This window comes from Manacus vitellinus, unplaced genomic scaffold (assembly GCF_001715985.3).
Source record: "Manacus vitellinus isolate BGI_N305 unplaced genomic scaffold, ASM171598v3 scaffold_4_pilon, whole genome shotgun sequence".
Classification (NCBI taxonomy): domain Eukaryota; kingdom Metazoa; phylum Chordata; class Aves; order Passeriformes; family Pipridae; genus Manacus; species Manacus vitellinus.
Window position 1 is genome coordinate 23339440 of NW_021940604.1, and position 24459 is coordinate 23363898.

The window sequence follows — 24459 nt, forward strand, 5'->3', positions numbered from 1 at the left end:
AGAAGATGCAGCACTGTGGTAAAATCTGCCATGTTATTTTCCAGTCATTATGCTCATCGGTCAAATTTTATTTCAGGTAGAGTTCCCAAGCTTCTTTCAAGCTCTTCTCTAACGTGTGTTATGAATGTGGCATGTAATGCCTTCTGTCATGTAAAAAGACCTCAGGACTTATTTGCTAAAGGGCAGCAATATCCTTGTGTGGTCATCGTTCCCACCTCAGCTTCACAGACAAGGGCAGTGAATAGTTAAGCCTACTGAACAGATCAAGGTAATAAGTTAGCAGGAATCTTTCTGACTTAGAATTCTTCAGTTCTCATGTCCAGTTTATGATACAGAGTGACCTTTCAGTTACAGACAGCAGCCATTGTCTAACTTCTGGAAAAAAAATCCCTGAAGACTAATTGTTAAAGTAGTTCCTGATCCATGAGCTGTGGAGAATTCATAGCTCAGAGATTCTGTCATGCAGCCATCCTATTTCCCTATAAAGGATTTGTTTTTGAAGCTACGCTGTCATCGTTCTGTAAAATTATTGGCAAACTAATTTTTAGCAGAGTGATTTGGCTCCTTTCCCTGACTATCATAACTCAGAACTACGTGCTGCATTTTACTCACCTTATTGGAATAAATATTGCTAGTTTAATAACTTTTTTTCCTTCAACAAATTGTGTTATGATTTACAGCGACAAATAAAATTCTACAATGTAAAATAATGACCTCTTAGTTTTAATCAGACTGTCTACCTTTAAACCAATATTTAAGGCTAAGTTATAACACAGATTTGTGTTTAATGTATTTTATCACTTACCCTTTAGTGTGGGATTTGCCAATATTATAAATACCTTCATATACTGCACATCAAGGGAAATCAAAACACTATTGCCAAAATTATCACGAGCCATCTACAGGGTCAAAAAGCCTGCCCCTGAGCTGACTGTAATATCAGCCATGCACACAGGGTGCTGCTACAGTGGTGTTGCACAGGGTCATTGCAGCTTTCTCTCCAGACAAGTCTTGTCCAGGATGCTAACTACTCCAGCACAGACCAAGAGCTCTTCCTCCCATTTTTATCCTGAGCCATTTTAAAATACTAAGCTTTTACAAAGGGACCTGGATTCAGCTACTTTTACACCATAATAAACCAATTCCTTACAGACTGAACCTGCCCCTTTGAATGTATCAGGGCAACAGAAGATCCTCTGAATCAAAGGAACCAGACGGCAGACTCTTGTTTCAGATAACAGCAACATTTATTCGCCTACTGATAAGAAGTATTTTATCTCTGCAAAAGAGAAGATCTACCAGTGATACCTTTCTAATAGCCTTCATTTCTGGTGAGAGTAACTCTCTTAAATGAAAAAAGAATATTACAGAGCTGAAAGAGAGTTCACTGGCAAAGTAGGTGCTGGAATAGCTCTTTTTGAAGCAAGTTGTCTTGTCTGGGGCACAGTTTTAAGGGGAAACACAGAGCTTCACCACTGGAATTCTCAGGGGCTTTCATGAGCGACTTGATAGGGAGAACACCTCAGCTATCATTCAACTCCTGTTCACTGATACTCATGAGCTGTCTCTCATGGATGATCAGAAAGATACACACAATTGTCTGTTTTCAATTACACAGGTTCCCACCAGCAGCTGTTTACATGGAAAAGCCACATTATGCATTTTTCTGCAGGAGGTTATGCAGGCCAGTAAGATTCAATCCACCTCCTTCTACCAAAGACTTTCTCTAAGATACATCCTGGCAAGGAGAGGAGAGGAGGAAAGAGGGAAAGGGACCTACTATGTCAAGTTGCTATCTTGCCATGCTCTGACCAGTAAAACTTCACCACCACCTCATGGGGACTCCTTTGAAGAGCATTGCTTCACTTGTGGTCCATGGATCTGACAGTCAATAAAACAGCAAAGAATGGTCTACAAACTACTACTTCCAGTCACTGTCTGCACTTCCTGGAAGTGACAGGTGATATCCAGGAGTCATCATCAATAGTCATCAAAATGTTCATCATTTTGAAAGAAGGGAGAAAGGGAGAAAAATAGTCTAGCTAAATACATAGAAGTTCAATTATTTCTCTATTCTACTCCCTTCTCACCCTAGTCATCAAACAATGGTCACATACAATATAATCCTTTTCATGGTAACAGTAATAATAAAACTAGATGCCTCTTCATTTAACAGACTCGGGAACATGCTACAAAAGGATTAATCGAGCATGGCCACGTGAGGCAGCCAGGAAACACCAGTACTTCAGAAGACGGTTTAGAGCATGCACTTCCTGAGACAGTACACTAATACATCACTATTTAAGTAATCTCCCTCAGGTGTAGGTTTGCCCAAGTCAATTTTTGATGCACTTCTAACTTTTTGTAACAGAGTTCATCAAGTGAAATAGAAAATATCCAGTATTACACAATTATGGACCATCAGTAGGAGCCCTGTCCAGGAGGAAAACTTTGTCTAAAATCAAATCCTTTCTTTCATTTTCAAGTGAAGTTAAGAATAGCAGAGAAAAGGTCCCAGGCTTTGTGCCGAGGAGAGGTACAGAGCTATGACCTATGGCCTATGGGTGTGGATGACAGGTGGGGACAATGATAAAGGTCCGAACCTGACTGTGTGCTTTCCTTCTTGGCACCAGTTGTGGCAGAGATCTGAGCAGGCCTTGTGAAAATAACTAATAGGGATGTTTTGTTACAGTGTATTAAGCTTAGTGATCAAAAAAAGATGACTGCAATGTTAACAGAAAGTGATACTTCGTGTGTTTCTACCAGCAATGGGAAGCAAAAACTTAGACTCAAAACAGTAAGACTGTGTGAAATACGTAAAGCCAGAGACTTGGGATTTAACTGCTGTCACTTGCTAAACACAAATTGAAACAACATGAAACCAAAAATTCAAATCTTCCATTCCATTCAAGATAAAATTCTTCTCACTTTTTCACAGACTTTCGTTTTTCAAGGTCAAATTCTTTGAAAATCACTTTACCAGATTCCCGCGCTTCTTTCAGGAAAAATGTATCAAATTCCTGTCCCTAGAACACTCAGCAAGAAGAACCTGAAGCAACAAGTTCAGAGGGAAGTGGGAATTTCAAATCCAGCAATTTGAGACTGCTTATCTGTCTTCAGTCTTTATTCTAATATTTTTCTGATTAGAACTGTACTAAGAAAGCTTCTCCACAATAATTACATCAGTATACTACATCGGCAATGTTCTCCTTTGCTCATAGTCAAACTTTTGCTGGTAGTTTGGCTTAGTATATCTACTTAAAGTAACATGAGCTCATCCTGACACTATGCCTATGTCCATCACATGAATTCTCACTGGAGCAGCTCTTCTGATGAAGATCATTCACCATCACTTTTAGGACTTACATAGCTATGCTGACACATGTTTGTAAAGTACAAAAATATCATTTGCAAGTCCTGGCACTGATCATCCTGAGTGAAAGAAAATACTATTTAATAACTGCATTTTTTTTCCTCCATCTGGGCCTTCAACTTTATGACCTGATTTTGCAAAGTGTTTAGCATATTCTCATATCTGTCACACTTATGACAGGTAGCATGGGCACTCATACAGGTGAGACAAAGAGGAGATGGCACTGACACAACTGAATAGTAACAGGAGAATATTCAGCAGAACATACATATTGCTGTCATCTGTAATTACACCACGTAATAGAAAGATATATTCCTTCCACATACTCTACAAGGTCTAAATTTCCAGCCTCTACTTTTCTGAGATCTCAACTCTTCATAAGAAGAGCTACTGTGGGAGTTACAATATTGTGTTTTTCTGCCCCTAGGTCGTGTCATTACAGGTGGAAGAATTACTCCCTGCACCCACCACACAGACACCGTTCAGTTACATCTCCTTGTGGTTTTTAGCCTGTGTATTTTTCATAATGAACAATGCAATAAACACAGAGTGCTTGCAGTGTTAAATCATGTTCCCAAAGGGAGTAGTTTGTATAACAAGATAAAATTATCACATTATAATAACTAAATATGCATCAGTCTAAAGCATGCTTCAATTAATCATCAAAAGTTTGCACCGCCTCTTTAGGTCTTAATTAAGCGGAATGTTTGGTATTTTTTTCCTTTCAAACCAGTGTGAAGGAGCTGCAGAAAATTGTTCCTCTTAAATCCAAAGAGCAGCAGTTTACATTAATCGATCTTATACGGAACCATAATTTGGAGAGGTGGGGGGAAGTGAAGGAAGGCAATGAGTACAACAGAGTAAATGAATCATGTACAGTCCTGTGTCTTTATCTAAGCAAACCAGCATGACCTACAGTGTTTAATATAATGTTCCTAAAATCCCTACAATTCTGGAGTTAAGTCCTGATCAGCTTACTGGTTTACTAAGTTTTAGGTTGCAATACTCTACTAATAACCATTTTGAACTATCTGATACATATGTTCAATTTTAACTCCAGTTTCAAAAAGGTGGATGAAACTAAATGCAGCTACAGCTCTAATCCTGTACGTTATTATGATCCACAAGCAGGTACTTCAAAACCTTACTTTCCACATTTCCTTGCAAGAAATGCAGCAGGATATACTCAGTTCTTCAGTCGAGAAAATAATGAAGGTGCCCAACCACAGTACTGAAAAAGTTCTGTTGTGCAGAAGGAAGACCAGGAGGACACAGGGTTTGGGATTGAGATTTCAAATATGGAACTTGGACTGAATGAGCTTGTGTGAAACCTGTACCTTGTCTGTGGTTGTATCTGTGATCTGATACAGCAAATATTTGGCATCCCATCCCTCCGCAGTGTCTCCCAACCATCCAACTCTGGTATTAGTTTCCTTCCACCACACTATCAGAAGCCATGTCAACCCACTACTGCTTTCTTCCACTTTTCCTCTCTTTTTCTGTTTGCTGCATTCCACCCCCTCACACAGGCAGTTCAGATCCCAGGTTTTTTTGGTAGGGACCTAAAACAGCACTTTTACCTTTAGATGGTAAACTATAAATTGGTATATAATCATTAAATATTTTAGCTGCTTTCTCTACGACTTTCTAATGAAAAGCTGCAAAACTTCCTTTTTTAAAGACATTAGATCTTAACTTGACTCTAGCATCTGCAGCAATAACAATAAGGGCTCACTGTTTCCACTGGGATGTGCCAGGATTTCAGAATTGGTTAATTCCGAGTTACCCGCCTGCTGCTTCTGAAACCCCAGATCGCTGTTGAAGAAAACCAAAGAGCACGTATTCAGACTTCTCATCCCAAACCGGTTCCTGATGTTGCTGATCCCAAGCAAGGCAGAAGCACCATTACAGTAATTTTTCTTACACCCAAAATGATTTACCAAATCAATCTCAAACTAAAAAAAAATGAAGAAACAAACTCCTGAGGCATTGTTGTAGATCCACTTGTGATATCACTTAAGGGTTGATCCTCTAAATAGATGGGGGGTGTGACAAACTTAAGGTACAAAAAGTACCTTAGAAAAAGTAATTACCAGAGGAAGATTAAAAAATAGGGTTGACAATAGAAAGCTTGCTGCTGCCATCGCTATGGAAATACCTCAGAGGCTCTACAATGCATTTCCTTTTAAGGACCAGTCTCGAAGTTCACTACTCTGCCAATAAAGCAAAATGTCCCAGCTCCTTTTAAAAAATCATTTTGGGGAACCACCGCCTGCCTACATTTTCTATGTATGAGCTTAGGCACATTCTTATGCATAGTTCAGTAAGGACTGAATACACAACACAAAAGCTGGCATTTAGGCAGGTTTTAAACATGTGGAAAAAAAGCACCTATTTCAGCTAATAGAGAGGAAACTCCCTGTGTATTTTGAATATATGCTATTAAGGTGAATGTGTGGATTTGTGATTTTGTTTTTAGCACAAAGGAAACACTTGGCCCTCTACACAGAGCAAAAGATATCAACAGTGGGCTAGATGGGGCAGGCATCCTGGCAACCACTAGCATTTAAAAAAAACAGGCAGCAGTAAGCTTACTTACTAGTTTCAAACTGAAAACAAGAGAAATAATTTGAAGAGTAGCGACTACAGGATTCGCTGCAGTGGTCTTTATTAGAGAGCTAAACCTGTAGTTAGAGAAATTGTAATGTTGTTCAGCAACTGGAATAAGATATTTGTGAAATATTGAAGAGGGATCTAGAGCATAGTAAAATGAAAGTCTCCTCAATATATAGACTTAATTAGATCTAATAGTATGGTCTTTATTTAAGGAAAACTGCCACTGTATTCTACCTTGAATCAAACTTCTTAGTAATGCAGTCATAGATCCAATTCCTTGGTGAATTTTGACAGATGATCTAGAAGTTTATTTTTACTGCCCTGCTAAACACCATTTAAAACATCTTTGATGCTTCCAGATTCCTCGAATACAATATAAATATTGAGAGAGGTTTCAGCAGGCAGTTCCAGAATGTTTGTAGGGCAGGGACTCTGCTTATTCCCGCATGTTGCACAAAGTTACTCATGTGCACCTGTATTTACAAAATCTCCCATAAACTTTAATTCTAAAGTAATATTAAGACATAACACAGAAAATCACTCATTCCTTTCTATAAAATAACTAATTACTCACTTTAGTATTTGAATCTGACACTTCCTCGCCAGCTTAGGTCACGAGTCTATTTTACAAGGTAGTCAGAACTGGAAATGCTTCTGCTCCTCCTTTAAGACATTTTGCCTCACCAGATACAGTTCTTCTAGCCCAGTTCTTCTTTACTTTCCTGAGTTTCTGATAGCTTCTGGTACAATTCCAATCATTATAGTTTGGAAATCACTGAACCTAACATTGTGTAGAGACACTGATCTGTGGGTTGTAAGTTTTAAATATCCTTTCCTTTTCCAAATGTACTCAGTATCTTGTGAAAACCCTGGGAGGGAGCATTATTTTCCCCTTGTACTTCTTTCCACTGTGAAAAGCTCAATCAACTGCATAACATCATCCTGTCTGCCTCCTCTTCCACTGTGTCCCTTGGCAGTGACCTCCCCTCGCAGCTCAGCACGGCAGGGAGCTGGTTCTTGTTTGGGATGCTCAGAGGAGCAGAAGCACTCTGTGCATTGCTTGTACACAGAAGGAGGAAGGAAAGGGAAAGACTTTGCCAACATCCATGCTCAAAGGATAGACCAAGCAGCAGTTGTACCTCCCCTACCAAGGCACTGCCATTGCGATCCCAAGATAAAGTAAGTCAAAGAGCCAAAGAGCACTCAAAGAAATGGGAAAACTGAGACACCATAGCCTCCAGCAGGTGCCAGGGGGAGGAGGCAGCGTGTTCTCACCTGCATTGAAAGAATTTTTTGCATTCTTCTTTAACTAGTCTTGATTTTTGCCTTCCTTCATCCCATGTAACAAGAGTTGTCCAAACTTGCCTGAGCGAAAGGGCAGAGTCACCCTAAGTGCCCTCTTAGATTTACTCTGTCATTAAGGGTTGCAGAATAAAAAAGGTTTGCACAAAACATACTAAGGCCAACTACTCTGCACAACTGTGGTAGAATTTTTAGTTCTTGATCATTCAATGCACTTCTGTTCCTTGCTATTTCTATATAATTTTTAAATTGGAAAAAAAACAACCAACAAAAAAAACCCACCCACCTTCTTTACGTTGCTGTGGAGAAAATAAGAATCTTCTAACACTAAGTAGAAATAAACTTAGGATCAATGATTTGCAACAAGCTGTACTCAAGACTAACCCTGAAGATCTCGCAGAATCTCCTGCCAATTCTAAATGTAGTGACCAGCCTGCTGGGCAAGACAGATGGTTATTGTCCACAAGGAGACTCTTACACCAGCTCTCTGGAGGCTGCACTGACTTCTTTTTTGCTTCCAGATGCAGGTTGGATGGCTGACATTGACTTATAAAGTCACATTTGTTTTGAGACTGCCTGAGTGTGGTCTACCTGCCTGGTGGTACAAATCAGTGCAATGGTCTTGCAAACAGCCTTCACATCAGAGTAATTTGCATCCCTCTGGTGGAGGCTTCCCATGGCTGGATCTAGCATCCTCCACTGACATGCTATAACGAGTCTGTAGACAATCAGTGCACCACATAGGGCCCATGCATTTAACTCAGCCTTTTTTGGGTGTAATTTTGAGGTACAGCAAAGAGAGAGTGCCTTTACTGGATCTACCTATTTGGTTAGGTAGACCCCTAATGTTTTCCAGGATCATATAAGCCAATTTGTACCTAACATTTCATTTGACTAAAAGAGAAATCTGAACAGCTTGGAGATAAATTTTAGTCAGATCAGTCAAAATTATTTAGTTTTCCAAACACCTTACTGCAAAGGCGTAAGGAAAAAAGGTAATTTTGTTAAATGTTCAAGGTTTTAGCCTGGTTGTACAAAATATGAATGCAGATAGGACACAGTTCAGAGTTTTTCAGCACACTCAAGGAAAACCTAATCTGCTGAAATCTTCAATGACAGCTTCCTAGACACAGTCTAGGATCAGCACTACTTCCCCCTCTTGCTCGAGCTGGTAGCTGTTTCTGATATCAAGACTCATATTTGCTTCCCTGGAAATCCCGTTTCCCTTGGCTTCCTGACTGTCTTCCCCAGTGTCTTCTACCCCTACAGTTGCTACATCAGTGCACATTGCCAAGTATCCTTCCCATTTCTCCCTTCAGGCTTCTGTGAGCATCGCCCATGCTCTGCTCTTTCTCTTCTCCCTCTTATCTGAACAGAATTTTATCAGCAAAAATTATTCAACTAATAATTCATTGTGACTGTTTCTTGGATCTGCTTATCCTCTTCAGACCATTACACTCCTGTCCAAATGAATACCTCAGCCTGTCTGACACCTTTTTACTCATGCTGACCCTTCTGTTCAAGATCAATACAGCAAGAATTAAAGTCTTAATAATTTCTCCCTGAGTGCTCACTCCATATTATTTGCTCAATAAGGTTGGACTGCACCATCTTTCCTGTCTTTCAGGTTCATGATTTAGGTATCATTTTTACCTATGGGCACTCTGTTTCGAGCTATATTTAAGTCTTGTCGATTTTTCTCCTGTACAATATCTAAAAGCTTTCCTCATCCATTCACAAAGTCTGGACGCATCCCAATTCTTAGCATATCAGTCACTACAGTGCATTACTACCTGGTTTTCTCTCTGGCCCATAATGTAACCTTGTCCTATGTGTGTCTACTCAAAACACACTGTAAATGTCCCTTTTCCTGCTCAGTGTTTCAACCTCGAACCTTTTTCTTGGCCTCTTTCTGCCTCTCCCTCCTGTCGTCTTACTTCATTTATTAACTCAAACAAATGTAAGCTGCTTCTGTTCTTGTCACAGGTCAGTCATAGTCTGTCTGTCTCCCATGTTGAAAATTAATGACGTGAGTCTAATCATTTGCATGCTCAACTCAAAAAGCACCTTTGTGCTGTTTCCAAGGTCATCCCCTGTGTTTGCGAGGGACTCCAAGAAAACATCCCCAGAGTTACTCTTGTCTGGCTTTGTACCACTCTGAAGTTTTCTGCTTTGATGTAGTGCCCACAGAACAGTGTCAAAGTGCAGTGCCAAGACCACTGCCTTGCACATTGGCTCTCCTTTGTACTCCCTTTTCTACTTGTATTCACCAGTCGTTTCTTGCCAGGTTCTTTGGAGTGATCATGAGTAGGGCACCTACGCCCTAAGATAAAACAAAACAATTACTGGCCATGCTTATTGCAAATCCCACAAAGGTTGTGGTTCTCCTCCCCCTCCAGTCCTCCCAAGCTTTGCTCTCTAAAACAAAAGTGAGATAAATATGTTCATCTGCTCAGAAGTCATGGTAATCTAGTGCTCATTACTGATCATGGGATAAAGTCAGAGGAGGCAGAGATTATGCATTTATATCCCCTATGTAGGTAAAACAACAATCATTATTATTTAATGGATTTTAAAAAGTAAAGTTGAAAAATACTTATGAAAAGCCTTCTCTGCACGTTACCCTTAGTGGTACATTCAAACACAGGATCATATACCATAGGTGGATGGACAAAGAACAGAAGGCAGTTGACTTGGCCAAGATTAGCCTGTGTCCATTTAACTATTGTTGCAGTAATTTGTTTCTCTACTTCATAGTTCCATCTCCTCCTGCTTATTTGATGTCATAAAAATCCAGCAACTGTGGCAATTTGCACAATGCATGCTATAGCCTTGTGTTCGCATACCACAAATTCAGCATTCTGGATTCATTTGTGACTCACATTGGAGGGGAAAATAGCTTGGGATGGCACAAGCCCTTGATTAAAGCTTTAGGGCCAAATCAACAACGGCTGAGGATCCAGCCCATATGGCCCGAGGTCTTTAGCTGTGTAAAGGTTGCAGGAATGGGCCCAAATAGCTTTGGTAATTAGCGAATACCATATAAAATAGATTGAAAGTTTTTGGCAGGGAATGAATATTGAGTAACATTTTTAAATTATTCATAGCATATTAGTATACTTCTATAGAGAAAAAACTCAAGGGCATAACAATAATTTAGGGGGGGCAACTGTACATGACTGACAACAGGCAAACACATTCTGGGACTGATCAGTATTTTACAGTTACCTTTTGAAGAAGCTACAAAGGGCAGAGGTGACCATCTAACAGCCGGGACCTAATCCTACAAGCTGTTCTGCCTGTGCAGAGGCACCCTTTCACCTGGTGGGATCCCTTTAGCCAAAGTGCCTCCCTGTGTGCGTAGAGAGCTACTGTTCTAGGGTAGGTGTTGCATGTCACCCTGATCACTCAAGAGCAACCAGAACAACATCCAGGGACATCCATGGAAGCAGGACTGAGCCTATTCCTATCTAGATTCACCAATTATCACACTGTGTGGAGCAGTAAACAATAACACAACAATTAATCACCTTGGTGTAGCAGCAAGAGTTCCTTTCACAGATTACAGTAAGCAGCATGCAGAGCAGAATAAATAATTTTTCATGCAAACTCTGAGGAATGGCATATTATAAAATCACTCCTGATAAAAATCTAATGAAAAGGTAAAACATCTCAGCACAGTCTCCTGGGTAGAGTGAAGATCTTATTAAACCCTCAAGAGACAATGGTCAGGGATTTCAATGGAAATCAAGAGACAGTTTTCCCAGTATGAGCTTGTTAACCTGATATACAGACATGATACTGATTTGATGGCTTTGTCTCTCACTCTTTCCTTCATGAAACCTATTTTCAATTTAATAATCTTCCATTAATTTATTTAAAGGCTTTATTCACCAGAACAAAACCTTTTTTTTTTTCTAAAAGCAGATTCTACTGAAGTGCTGAGAGTATAATACAGCATGAGAAATGTCACAAGCAGTGCAAGTTTGTTGTCACTGCATTTGCAGAAGTTTTTCAAGAATACTAAAGCAACTAAAGCCACTCTTCCACTCCATTTTAAAGCTCCCTGTGACCGGATTTCAATCATTTCGAAATCAGCCCTCTTGCTAAGACATCATGATCTAGCAGTCTCAGGACATTGTCAATGACAGCAACTACTTTTAAAAAATGTTCATTAGGATTTACCTGCTGGTGGCTTTATGAAAGGTGGTGGAATTAATGGGACAATAATAGGTACATTCCCATGATCCTTTGACCCTGCTGGTGAGTCCGATAGTCCATTTCCTGTTGCAAGCCCTGGGTAGCTTGGATTTATATTGTACGGTGAAATAACACTGTCCTCGGGTAATTTTGGTTTTGGCAAAGAATTTTCTGTAAAACACAAAGAACACATTGTACAGTATGACACATATATTTCTTAAATGGCATTACATAGTTTCACCAATCTCTTCATTAAATTACTTACCCTAACACAAGAAGAGTGCACAAAAAACCCCAGACATTTTCCCTTTTATAGAAATTTATACTTTCCAGTATTCTTCAGAAATGCTCCATTTTTTTTTTTTAAATCAAATTCACGCTTTCTTTTTGCAAAAGGTAAAAGGTAGGATTATTTTGTATGCCTTGTTTCGTCAATGGCATCCTATTCCTGTACTTTATTTCTACTGTTTGCATGGTGATCACACCCAGTGCACTGTGACTTCACCAATGCAAGAAGCATAAACTGAAGAAGAAAAGAATTCTGAGTAATAATAATGAAAAGGATTTAAAGAAATGAACAAAATATTGAAATCACAGCAAAGTGTGCATGAAATGATGACAGTTATTAATCTAATTCTTTAATCCCAAAAATCACCTCAAGATTCTTATTGGTAGGAATTTCTCTCATACACTTCAGCTATGGGGCAGGACTTAATTCTCAATACTCCCTCTCTTCCCATCTCTCAGAACAAGAAATGTACTTTTTTCCCTTTCATAGATTGCACACACCAAAAATTCCTACCTGCACAGACATTCGACATCTGTGGTACATAAAACATAGGATTTGTATCACGTGCCCATAAAAAAAGTATGTCACAAATTTCATCAAGCATAGACTGGAGCCACAAGTCACTCAATAAAAGATCTGTTTATTAAAACATAAATAAACAAAGCGCATTGCTACACAGGTACAAGTTTCTTCAAAGGCAGCTTAACACCATTGTATTTTAAATGAAAAATAATTATTGATCACCAATGTTGCTATAGAACTAACAAGCCGCAGACATTCAATTTTAACACAATTAGGTTGTTTCCCATTACCTCTAATTTTTTCACCTGTTTTCTAGTCATCTCTCCTTCAGTACTGGTCTCTCTGGCATCAGTACTCACCGCAACACTCACTGAATACAGTGCTGCTCCTGGCTATCAGAAAGAAAACCCAAAACACTGCTGCCCATGAACACAGTGAAAAGAGGCACTCCAAGAGCATAAGAGCTGCTGCAATTTCCTCTCTTTACCTCACCTTTGTGGAACTCCTGTTCGGTAAGTCAAGATGCAGTATTTTTCTACTCTTCTCTTCACTCTGATGACAAGTCCCTACCCATCCCATGGGACTGAGGAGTCAGAAGGCAAAAACTGAATGACGGAACAAACAGACAGGATCTCATCCTTTACATTTTGAATCACAAAGATTCAGCACTGTCCCAAACAAATTCCATCCCCGGAAAATTTCTACTACACTTGCAGAAGACAGTATGTTACAAAGGTGGATAAGAAGCCTTTTGTGAATGTTCACACTCATTCCTACAAGTGTTGGGAATATTCCAGTTTAAAATCTTTCAACACTTAAAGAGGTTTAAAAGCAGCCTTAGTATGGAAAGCTAAAGGGTTCCTTAAAGCCACTCTGCTAAGAAAGGGCTCCCTCTTTTCATGAGCAGTTTATTGGTACCACAGATAAATGACTTTCAACTGACTCACAAAAGGTATTATTTGTGAAGATATATCAGTAAGTGCCTACCAACAGCAATTCTGTTAAGCGATTCTCCTCATACCTTACTGGCTTCCCTATACCACAAGATACTCTCAGATATTTTTATGCAAAGCAACCAAGACACAAGTAGCACAACGTGCTTCCCAATCCACACCAATTCAGACAGTTGAGCTATTAATTCTTCTTCGCATGAACACAGAAACATGAAGTCTCATTACCTTTGAGAACAGAAATGTGCTGGCGGCTTTCCCCGTCTGCCGAGTAGTTCCTGAATTCAATATCTTCTCCATCTTTTAATTCAACCTTATCATAACCATACCAGCCAAGGAGCTCATTCATAGTGTTTTCTGCAAAGTTCTGAAAGAGAAAAATTACCTACTTATTTATGTAATCAATAACCATTTGGAAGGAAGGGAAGGACTGCATAAATTGAACTGTATCTGTGCTACATGAGGAATGTCAGGTTTGGCCCACCTCCTCAAAGACTAATGTTCATTTCATAAGTCAAGTGCATAAAGTGAAATGCATTTAAATCTCCAACTGGCACATGTAATTATGACAAAGACTCATACGTCTGTAATTTAAAGAAAATTAAAAGGGAAGTTATTTATGACTTTTGCTCTGACATTCAATGTCAGAAATATTTTAACATACATTCATCACACAACTTGTCTCTGTTCCCATAAAATATTTAAGAATGCAGCAAGAGAATAACAGAAAACCTGAATTTTTTTTCAACCAACAGTTAATCAATCTTACTGTATTACAGTCTTTTCAGCTGGAGCAGGTCACTGACACAATTACAGTTCCTTAAGGTGCCCATGAACCAAATCAAATAAAATCGCAGCAAAGAAGTTTTTCCTCAGTTATAAGCCCTCACATAGTCAAACCACTTAAAAACTCTTCACTGTGAAAGCATTTTACCATAATGTTTCATACAAACATCTCTCATATTTGTTTAAGAAAACCTTTCTCAATTTTGCCATATTTATTTTTAAACTGATTTCCAAGTGGCTGTGCAGTTACATTTTATGTCTGTACGGAAATGCAAAGCGTGGAGCATGACTGTTATAACCCTCAATTTCTATTAAAAATATGTCCTCTAGGTCATACGGCAAAAATATTTCTGTAGAAAACACTCATTACTGGGCCAAGAGATTTAGTGGAGTAAGTTAAGAAATCTGCAGCCAGGCAACAAAGCTTTCTGAGACCAAATAGTGCCATGGAGCTCTACAGCTTATGGATTTAGAAAATTACCAAAGGAAACCAGCTAATGAATTATTGTGATGGCAAAGATCAGCTTAAAGTAGTATGACAACTATAAATTGAAATGAAAAAGCCACACACAAAGCCTTTACATTTGGTCTCTGCTTTTTTTTTTTTTATCAGCACTCTTTTAAAACAAATTCCTAACTTCATATTCCTGCAAGATCTTGACATCTAAAATAATGCTTCTGATAAGCACTGCCTCCCAGGACTCTGGCTACCAGCAAAGGAATAAGGAGAATATGATGCCGATTCAAAATAAATGGTACATGTCAAATTCACAGGTTGCTAGATTTTGTCTAGTAACTGCTCTAGCTTAATTTTTGAGTGGGAGCAAGTCCAATGATAGAACACAGCAATTCTCCAGTCATTTAAACAAATAAATAAAATTAATGAAATGATAACTGCTTTCAAATTCAAAGCTACAGCAGGCACTGTGCTCCAGAACCTCAGCGCTGCACTGCTCCTGGCTCATTCATCACACCAGATTACATAGGTGTTCCTATCACTCAACGAGTGCTGTAAGGCACCTATAAGCAATAAATACAAGCAATTTGTACTCTTCCAAGAGTATCATCTGTGTAATTGTGCTACAAACATATTTTAGGAAAAGAAAACCCAAAACAAAACCCCACAGCAGATCCCTGAAGCATCAATTTCCTTTCGGTTTTTCCCCTTTTCATTTTCACTTGACCATCTGATGGAAGTCACAGTTCTGTGGCTCTCCTGTGCAGCCCTGAATTGCTGGAAAACATTGCATCATTCCAACTCTACTTTCAGACTCAGCATTATAAGTACAACAGCCCACTACATCTGACCTATGTCACTACTACAGTTTTTAATGAGTACAATGCAGTGTAATGTGGCTAACACCTACTTATTTCTAAAATATATATTTAAACCCTCATTTGAATGATGCAATGTTGTGTTTTAAGAACTAGTGAAAAGGGGAAATTTTTCTAGAAGTTTTTTTTTGTTTTTTCTTAGCTTTTTAGAAAACTCTCCTAGTGCTGAAGAGTACCAATGCACTAACACTGCTTCTAACCCATGGGAACCCAAAAACAAAATGACCTGGAACTGTGGAGTGAAATCTCACCACTGCAGCTCACCCAGAACATCCTGAAAGGGTCTATGGAAGCCTGAAGGAAAGATCTGCCAGCTTTCCTTGCTTTGCTGAATTTCAACTATGGAGACACAACCCTAGAGACTAATCTAGCAAGGTAGAGACCAATTGACAAAGTCTTACGGACTTAAATCCCATGCAACCAAATTAATTGAGTAGCTCTAAATTTGCCTCCTGGGGGTGCTTTGTGTTTTATCTGCACTGTTGATCAACTCAGGCAATGAGTAATTTCTAATTACTTGTCAAGGAATATGTAAGCAAGGTTGTATATATATTTATTTTTTCTTGAAAATTCATACATGTGTATGTCTCTTCCGAAAGTAACCAAAGTGATAGTTGGGTTTGTAACAGCACAAAGTTCAAGCTATAAGCGACACAAGAAAATGAACATTCACAATGATAAGAAATACACTGGACTTTGAAATTACCCATCATAGAGACCTGACTCTCTCATAAAAAAGTAAATCACTGTGGTCTTTCCTACTGACTTCAGTGAGAGTACAATGAGCTGCATATTAGCAGTAACAAAAGTAAACACCATTTTAACACCATGCTTTTTCAATAAGAGTGGTGTGGTTGAAAAAAAAAAGAAATTAAGCCATTCTCCCTCATAATTCATCCTACCTATTACAGTGATGCAGAACACCCTTAATACAATTCAGTAACTAACTGCCAGAGCTTCATTACACCACACTTCATACACAGCAAACCAAAAGGATGACCCCATCCACAGCAAGCTGACAGTCAAACCTGAGAAATGTGTTTTTAACTCTCTTGCATAGATGGGCATCCAAAGAACAACATCACCTTCCCTCAGACTCCTGACTACAATACCCATTTACAGTGATGTCTAACATCCTGACAATTGAGAACATGGTCACACAGGTCACGTCCTTGCTGAAGCCACTGTCCTGAAGCTGACCACTATTAATTCAGGGTTTCCATGTATTTTCACTTCTTTGATTTCAATGATAGACACAACCTACATGGATTCAAGATAAGGTAACAAGATGGGATTTGTAAAGACCAGTGTGGTAGCCATAATCAAAACACAAATAATGAGATGAGATGAGATAATTTTTCTCTGTGTGAATACAGGGGGGAACAGTAAAAGAAAAAAAAAAGAGACAAAAAAGTTCTTGATGAAGCTACGGAAAGGAAGAAAGCAAATTAATACACAATCTGTACATACAGAGAAAAATCTCACTGAAAGATGTACAAGCTTCAAAAGCTTAGTGAAAGGAAGGGTGATGACTGTAACAGCAAGGCTTGAGAAAAGCAACAATGTGGGACCTGAGGTTGGAGTAGAAAAGTAGAAGCAGCAGTGATGAAGCAAGCTATGCAGGAGCCAGTGGAACTGAGAAATAATGGACCTGCCAAAGACCAGGGAGGAGAGATGTGAAGGCGAGTGTAGGTGATCAGATGGACAATGTGTAAGGAGCTGCAATTCAAAGGCTTCTGCAGGAACAGGACAGCAGAGGCACTGAGCTAGTCCATGTTTACTTTCAGACTCATTCCCCAAAATGATGCGGAGTGTCTGTAGGATGGAGGCTGCCACCTCAACGCTGCAGTCATTGCAGAGGGCTGGGATGATGTGGAAGACCAGCACACCAGGGAAAACCGTGCTCATCATCAATAAAATCCCAAGTCAGCAATCACACTGCTAAGCTGGGACCCTTAAGTCCAGAGCAAATTCCACTGAGCCCAAAGGGAGCCTCCCAGCAGCAGTGACCCTGCAGGGCTTGCAGAGTTCATTGCAAATGTACAGCACTGGAACCTAACTTCACCCTGACAGGGAGGCAATGCTCAGTCCCCTGAGGGGAAACCAAGAGACCAAACTCTGGTGCCACTCACAGTGTGGGTCAGTGACAGAGCTGAGAAGACAACCACAGAAGTCCTATCTCACATCCTTCTGTGCTCACTCTGCCATGCCAAGCTCAGTTCTTTTCTGCATGCACCAAGCAGACAAGCTTCTAAGACCACAGTGGAAGAACCAACCACCTCTTCAGCTGCCAGCACACCTAGGCAGCTGGTTATCACTCTGCCAGAGCCAAACCTCCTGCTCTCCTCTAGCTGACAGCGCACCATCACAGCTGCCAAACCGCCAGAGCATTCACTATGGCTGCAGCCATCCCAACCAGCTCATCCCTGCCAAAGAAACTGGCCCAAAAATGCTCTGGTGGCCCCAGTCACGCACCATTGCCAAAGTCCTTCCTTCTCAATGGATAGCAGTTTGGGTTTTGTCCCCTGATAAATCCCAAATCACTTATCCCCCCTGCAGGGCAATGTGTGATTTGCATGTTTTAACTGTATGATTTCTCTATTCTTGTACTATACAGAAATATGGTCCCTCCTGGAAGAGCCAGGATAACTATTACGCTTGTTGGTATTTCTACTTGAATTTGCTTCCTATTCACATGAAAGATGAAGAAGAGTGTGTTGACTTGCCAGACTGTGGTTTCTTTCCTATGTGAGACTGACTTATATGCTAGGCAGTAAAAATATAATCACATTTCTTCCCACTTAAGGATTCATTTCATCGTAACAGTACACCTACAGTTTGATTTTTTACATTACGATGCATCATTTTCCCAAATCTTTGCTAATTAATACATTCTGAAACTAAGCCATGCTTCTCTTTCCATCTTAGATCTCTTGTCTTTCCTTCTCTATGAACCTTATTCACAGGGGGCAAGGCCTGGCTTCACCGAACGAGGCCTGGCAAACACGGAGGCAGGAAACACAGGGGAGAATGAGTCTGTCAGACTCATTTTCTTCTAGGTTTTACTGCTGAATGTTTATTTCAGATCTGGGAGGAAGCACAGTGGCTCCATTCCATTTCCTTGCCTGCATAACCCACTCAGTGCAGAGCCTCACAAATTCACTTTTCACTTTCACTGCATCAAGGAAATAAAAATGGTTCTATAGTCACAACACAAACTTTTCTTTTTTCCAGCCCTCACATTCTTTGCTTATTTATGTTGTCACCACACTGAACTCGACGGTTAGGCCTTTATGCTATCAGAAAGCAAAATTCATTGATGCTTTACTTTTCTTTTTTCTCCCATGTGCCTGTTTGGTTCTGTTTCACCCACTTTGTTCAGGGAAGTGTCATTTCTGCAACACACTGGCAGATGAGGCTCCCTGTGCAGACAATGCAACTCCCTTTGCAGCCATCCCTAAAAACCCCTTCCACAGAAGACTCCACAGAAAAACCCTCCACCTGAAATAATGCAATTGATAAAGCCTGCCTGCTTTTTCACTTTCCCAAAGACATTTTTTGCTTTTCAGGAGAGAAGGGAGGAGTTTCCTTGGAACCTACTGAGCACTCTGAGCAAACTGGCTCGCTCCAGGCGCAAGGCTGCTATGCCTGCTTCACCGCTTTCCTCCTTCTGACAGTAGTACTTTCAAATGCCAAACGGGGAATATTAAAACACTAAACTGAAAGATATTCTGATGAGTTTACTATTAAATGATAACAGATGGGGCTGTCCTAAGCTTTAGGCATCAGGAACGAAGCCCAATTTTAGATACAAATTAGTTATTGAGAATATTCATAGATGGTAAACTCCTTGGGCACATGAAGCAGCCCTGTGAAATTACAGTGCAAATTAATTGCTTGCCTTTCAACTGTTAGAGACACACGGATACATTGTCTCATCTGTGCGGGAGAACTTCCAGTGCAATCCAGTACTGGACGTAACCTCACTTCACAACATTTCAGAGCACCTAGCTGTTCCTCCTAAGCTTCCTGGTAGCAGGATGGTAAATGGAAATAAGCTGAGGAGGGATACATGGGTGATCATTGTCGAGCCATCATTGTGCCTCGACGAGTGCTTTCATCAATTAAACTGTAAAAAATATTTTCGTCTTAAAATAGTACTGGGTTCTCTGATGATGACAGCTTTGGATCTATTAGGTGTGCTGTTATCCACCAGTAAGTGAGAAATGGCACTGAACTGAATTTCAGAATAATTATCTGCTCTTCCTCCAAAGCGCGAAGTGAATGCTACGTCTGGAAGAAAAAAATGGAAAGGGGGACAAAAGAAAAAATAACTAGAAAAAAAGAAAGAGTGGCTGTAAAGGTCACAGCGAAAGGAAACAAAACACTTCCTCCTGAATATATTTTTCATTGAAACGTAATATCAGAAAACTGTGCAGAGTCATGTACTTTTTGCACACAACATTGTATCAAATTAAAATTTGTTATAACCATCATGTACGTTAGGTTAGCGATAACAAAAATGTAACTCAATATCTGGCATAAGGAAAGAGCGAGCAACCTGAATATCTATACGGTCATGTTAAAACTGAGCTATGACACTACTGTTGGAAAACACCAAACCAAGCAGTTGGGTGTTGTGATCCTTCTAGAGCAAATATCTGACTGTATCAAACAGCAAATCTCGAAGGAAGTCTCTGTGATGAGGTAATATTATTGCTCATTCATAGTGCCTTGCATTTGCTGTACTTAAAATAGACATTTGTACCAACGGCCTTTTTATTATCCGAGGGGGGGGGAATCACATATACACCAGTCTTTTTTCTTTCTGCTAGCTAAGGGAGGCAATTCGATCCAATGTGGGCTGAAACCTGAGTAGGTCACTGTACACCATGATAAAATTCCCTAATCCCTGAGCCAAATTTCCCTGAGGGGGCCCTCCTACTTCTCCTTCACTTTCCAAGCTGACTTTTCCATTCCCTCTCTCGTCTTTTCCTCCCCTTCATCTCTTTCATTTCCCCTACCTTAAAGCCTTGATATCTGATCTGCTGCTGATACTCGGGTTACAGTTTTTACAGCTTAGGCTGTCTACTGCTGTATACATTCCTTTCTTTCTGCTCTGCCGTGATTACTTACCAGAGCTTATTTTACACTGGTCCAGATGAAAGCAGTTCAGATGAAGGGAAACAGTCGCCTGTTTGAACATTACAGATACGAACCTACACAAGGGCACATTGTGCTCCCTCTGTCATTTCACTGCAAACATTTTGCACACTGTAAGCAATTTGTTACATTATTGTATTCCTTGGGTTTATGAAGAACAACTAGACGTCTTAATTCATTGGTAAAGAAAAAGGGTAAATGATCACCACAGGATTTAAACTTTCTCAACCAGTCAAAAAGTCAAACCACTTTTTTTTTTCTCCCCCACCCTTTCCCCTTCTTAGGTGATAGCAGCCAACTGTCCTACTAAAAATGCATAGCATATATAGCATAGTTTACATTGAAAGGTAGGCTATGAAAGGTTCTGCCATCAGCTGTCTCACTCTCAACCAGAAATTACATGTGTTCAAAACGCCATTTCTACCCGCCTTTAGTTTTGAAGTCATCTGAAATCTTGAGGTTCCCAACCTTAAGGAGCCACGCACGATTAAAAAAAGAGAAACTCTCTACTCAAAGGTTAATGCCAGTGCATAATACCAAAGCATTAGTTTAAAATTATGTAATTTTTCTCCTTCACACAATGTTGTTTTTGTTTCTTCCTCACCCTTTCAGACAAACATCTGCTATACTGTAGAAGAACAACTATCTCCCAAACCGCTGAGTGTGCCTGCAGCCAAAGTAAACAAAACAAACCCAGAGGATCCAGCACAGTCAGCCTTTATATCCAGCCAGGATAACATTTCACATGTTTTGATTAAAATTAGCTAATTTGTAATTCTAGAACCTATGAAACTTAAAAGCTGCAATCCATATAGATCACATTAGGCGATGCTCTGAGGGGCCAATGTCCTGTACTACAGACCTCTGCAGTCCTCAAAATTATGTGGGATTACAACGAGCAATGACTCTCCGGTGCCTGCACAGAGCCCTCTCTGAAAATAGGATGTGTCACATATCTCACAAAGAATAATACCACTCCTCTGGACTTGAAACTACTACAGTTTGTTTCCAAAGAGATGCATCGAGACATTATTTTGTTCGTTTCCCCAATACTATTCTTGTCCACATTTCCAGCTGATGTACACACAGAACCGTGTACACATTCATTACTCAGGCAGCAGGAGCAAGAACGCCTGTCTTAGGCAGGAAAGGGCACCTAACTGAAATTAGTGGTGTGCAAAAGAGGGGAGAGAAGAGGGGACTGTGCATTCCAGTTTAATTTCATGTGGGGAGATCAATGTTCCAGAAAGCAAAGATATTTTCACTAGGCATCATGCATATTTATACACCCGGCTATATAGTGTACATACTATGAGAACGTGTGACATTTTCCAGGCAGTCTTCCACTTACAATCAGCCTTTTAATAAATGACATATTCAAATTAAATCTCAGCAGCTTTATCTCGTAGCCAGACTATGCTGTTTTAGTCACTTTATCTGCGTATTTAACAACAACAAGTTCAGCTGAAGTCTCGCAATACATCGTTACCAACTTTGGGGAATTAGAGAGGTAAAACAAACAGACATGGAACAGACGAGGAAAACAGGCGCAAAAAATAGACTGGTCAAGCCTAGAGCAGCGACCTAATGATAAAAAGTCCCAGAATAACGTTTTTGTGTGATCGCAGCCATCCCAACATCTGGAGCGGCCGCCAGAGCACAGCTGGATTAGCACCCGTTCCCATCGGGCAGGACGGCCCTCCTCATGGTAAATACACTTCCATCAAAAACAGCCCTCGGACAAGGCACCTTCCAGTGACACCTCTGCGCTGCCATGAACCGCGGAGTGAAGCGGTACAGCAGAGAAGGAGGCGAGAGGGAGAAGGAGAGAAAAGGGGTCTCCACGCTCAAGTGCGAGACTGATGCGCGGCTCAGACCGCAACGTTTCACTTTGACAATTTAATTACATAGTTGCAGCTGGCTATTGAAAGAAAAAGAGAAATACAATGTTTAAAAGAGGTCCCTTTCTTTCCCAACTTTAAGGGCTTCCCAGCTACCTGAGGGGATGGCTATAGAAAGAAAGAAAAAAAAAATAGGCTCATCACTGGCACCCGAGGAGCTTAAAAGCCCAATGAGGGAGAGTTATTTTTAAAAAATAAATAAAGCTGGTCAATGAACAGGATTTGCAGCCTGTGAATTCGTCTCTGTTTGCAGCCCAGGAGGCGGAGTTGAGACACATTCAGTGCATCCTACAAAAAAAAAAAATGACAAGAGATCCTTTCTTATTTCATCTCCATGCTCGGAGGCGGGGGGGGGCGGGGGGAACCCCGCTCCCGTCCCCATCACAGGCACCTACCTTCATCTCCTCGTTGATTTCCCGCTTCACTGGGTGAGCCGGCTTCCTGCTTCTTTTATTTTCGGGAGGTCTCCCTTCTTTCTCCATTTCTGCCATTTTTTGCGCCTACTTGGTGGTGGTGGTGGAGATGAATGGCTGCTGGTGCTCTGGGGGCGCGGGAAGGGGCGCGGGGGGGCGGCCGGCGGCGGCCTCTGCAGTGGGAGCGGGCGGCGGCCCGCGGAGGGCCCGGGGGGAGCGCGGCGGCGGCGGGTCGGGCGGGGCGTCGCGGGCGGGCAGGGGCGGCGGGTGGCCCCGGCGAGTCAGCCTTTCTGCCTCGCCCGCCGCCCGCATGGGAGCGGGCGGGGCGGGCAGGCGGGAGCAGCGCGAGCGAGCCGGCCCCGCGCCTGCTGTGGCGAGCTGGCGGGCTGCCGCGGAGGGGCGGCGGAGGGAAGGGGGAGGCGGCCCGGACCGCCGGCGGGCGGTGGGCTTGCCGGCACCGAAAGCGGCCGCCGCTGCCCGCCATGGGAGCGCGGAGGGGGGAGGCGCCGCGCCGAGCACCGGGCGGAGCGGAGGGAGAGGAGCGGAGTGGAGGGGGGCGGCGGCGCCCCGCACCCGCCCCCAGCCCGGATGCGGGAGGGGGACCGTGTACCCCCCACGCACACCCGAGGGGTCCCGTCCCGTCCCCGCCACCTTCAGCCGGGGGTCTCTTCGCCTGATTACTCCTGTTTTTCCCTTTATCTGCGCAGGGGAGGTGCGGATGAATGGTTTGGTGGGACGCGCTTCAGCGAGGAGGTGCCGGGTTACAACGCACACTGGGGGCGATACATTGATTATTCCTGGGCTGTGCTTTCCCGCTTTCCCTGGCAGTCCCTCATTACCCGGTACAACACAGTACGGCGCGGGGGTGTCCATTCTTCCGATAGTCTAAATTGTAATCGTGCGGGGCTTCTCATTATGACTGCGGTACACCCTAAAATGATACATTTTTTATAAAAGCACCCAAACCCACAGTCGAAAGATAAACTGAGTTCCATGTGGATATGAGTAGGCTCCCCATAAAAATATCTGTTTAGCCTGTCAAAGACAAGTTCGTTTTGCGTACAACAATGTCTAATTTACATTCTCTGTTTCCGAAGCTTTAAATCACTGGTACTTTTCAGCATGAAAAGTTGAGCACAACTTTGCTCATTTCGTGACTAAAATGAGCCTTGCCTGCCTGCTTCAGATGGCAGAGCGATTAGAGACACGAGGCACATTTTCCCCCGGGACGCTGAAAATAAGAAGAAATGGGGGGTTTTGCGTAGTCTTAGCTGTTAGAGCATCGAGCATCAAAAGTGAGATAGCAATCGGATTGTCTGTAAAATCCTAGAGCGCATCCGGTAAGGTCACGGCTGCTGTGAGACGAAGGTGATGCCGCTCCCCTCACTGCCTGAAAGAATGAGGCAGATGCTGGGAAAAAAACAACCTTGATCGTTTGTTTTCGCAGAGCAGCAGGACCTCGCAGAGACCCTCGAGAAGGCTCTGCTGGCAGTGAAGAGCTGCAGGAGTACAGCTGCAGCAGGGCTTGTGCTGTGGGCTTTGTCCATTCTGCGAACCCCAGGAACACAAGGTCTGGGCTCAGACCCACCAGCAGCAAGTATGAGAAGAA

General features: G+C 41.6%; 1 protein-coding gene across 2 annotated transcripts in view; it reads right to left on the reverse strand.

Annotated features, from left to right (window-relative positions):
• SOBP (sine oculis binding protein homolog) overlaps window positions 1-22985 on the reverse strand; it is a 116703-nt gene extending 93718 nt beyond the window's left edge. For both annotated transcript variants that reach the window (XM_018078068.2, XM_018078067.3), the window contains exons 1-3: window positions 22833-22985; window positions 13481-13619; window positions 11477-11662 (exon numbers count right to left, since the gene is read on the reverse strand). In XM_018078068.2, the coding sequence (XP_017933557.1) occupies window positions 11477-11662; window positions 13481-13619; window positions 22833-22928 (421 nt within the window). In that variant the 5' untranslated portion in view covers window positions 22929-22985. The remainder of the gene's footprint in view (window positions 1-11476; window positions 11663-13480; window positions 13620-22832) is intronic.
• Between the last annotated feature and the right edge of the window lie 1474 nt (window positions 22986-24459).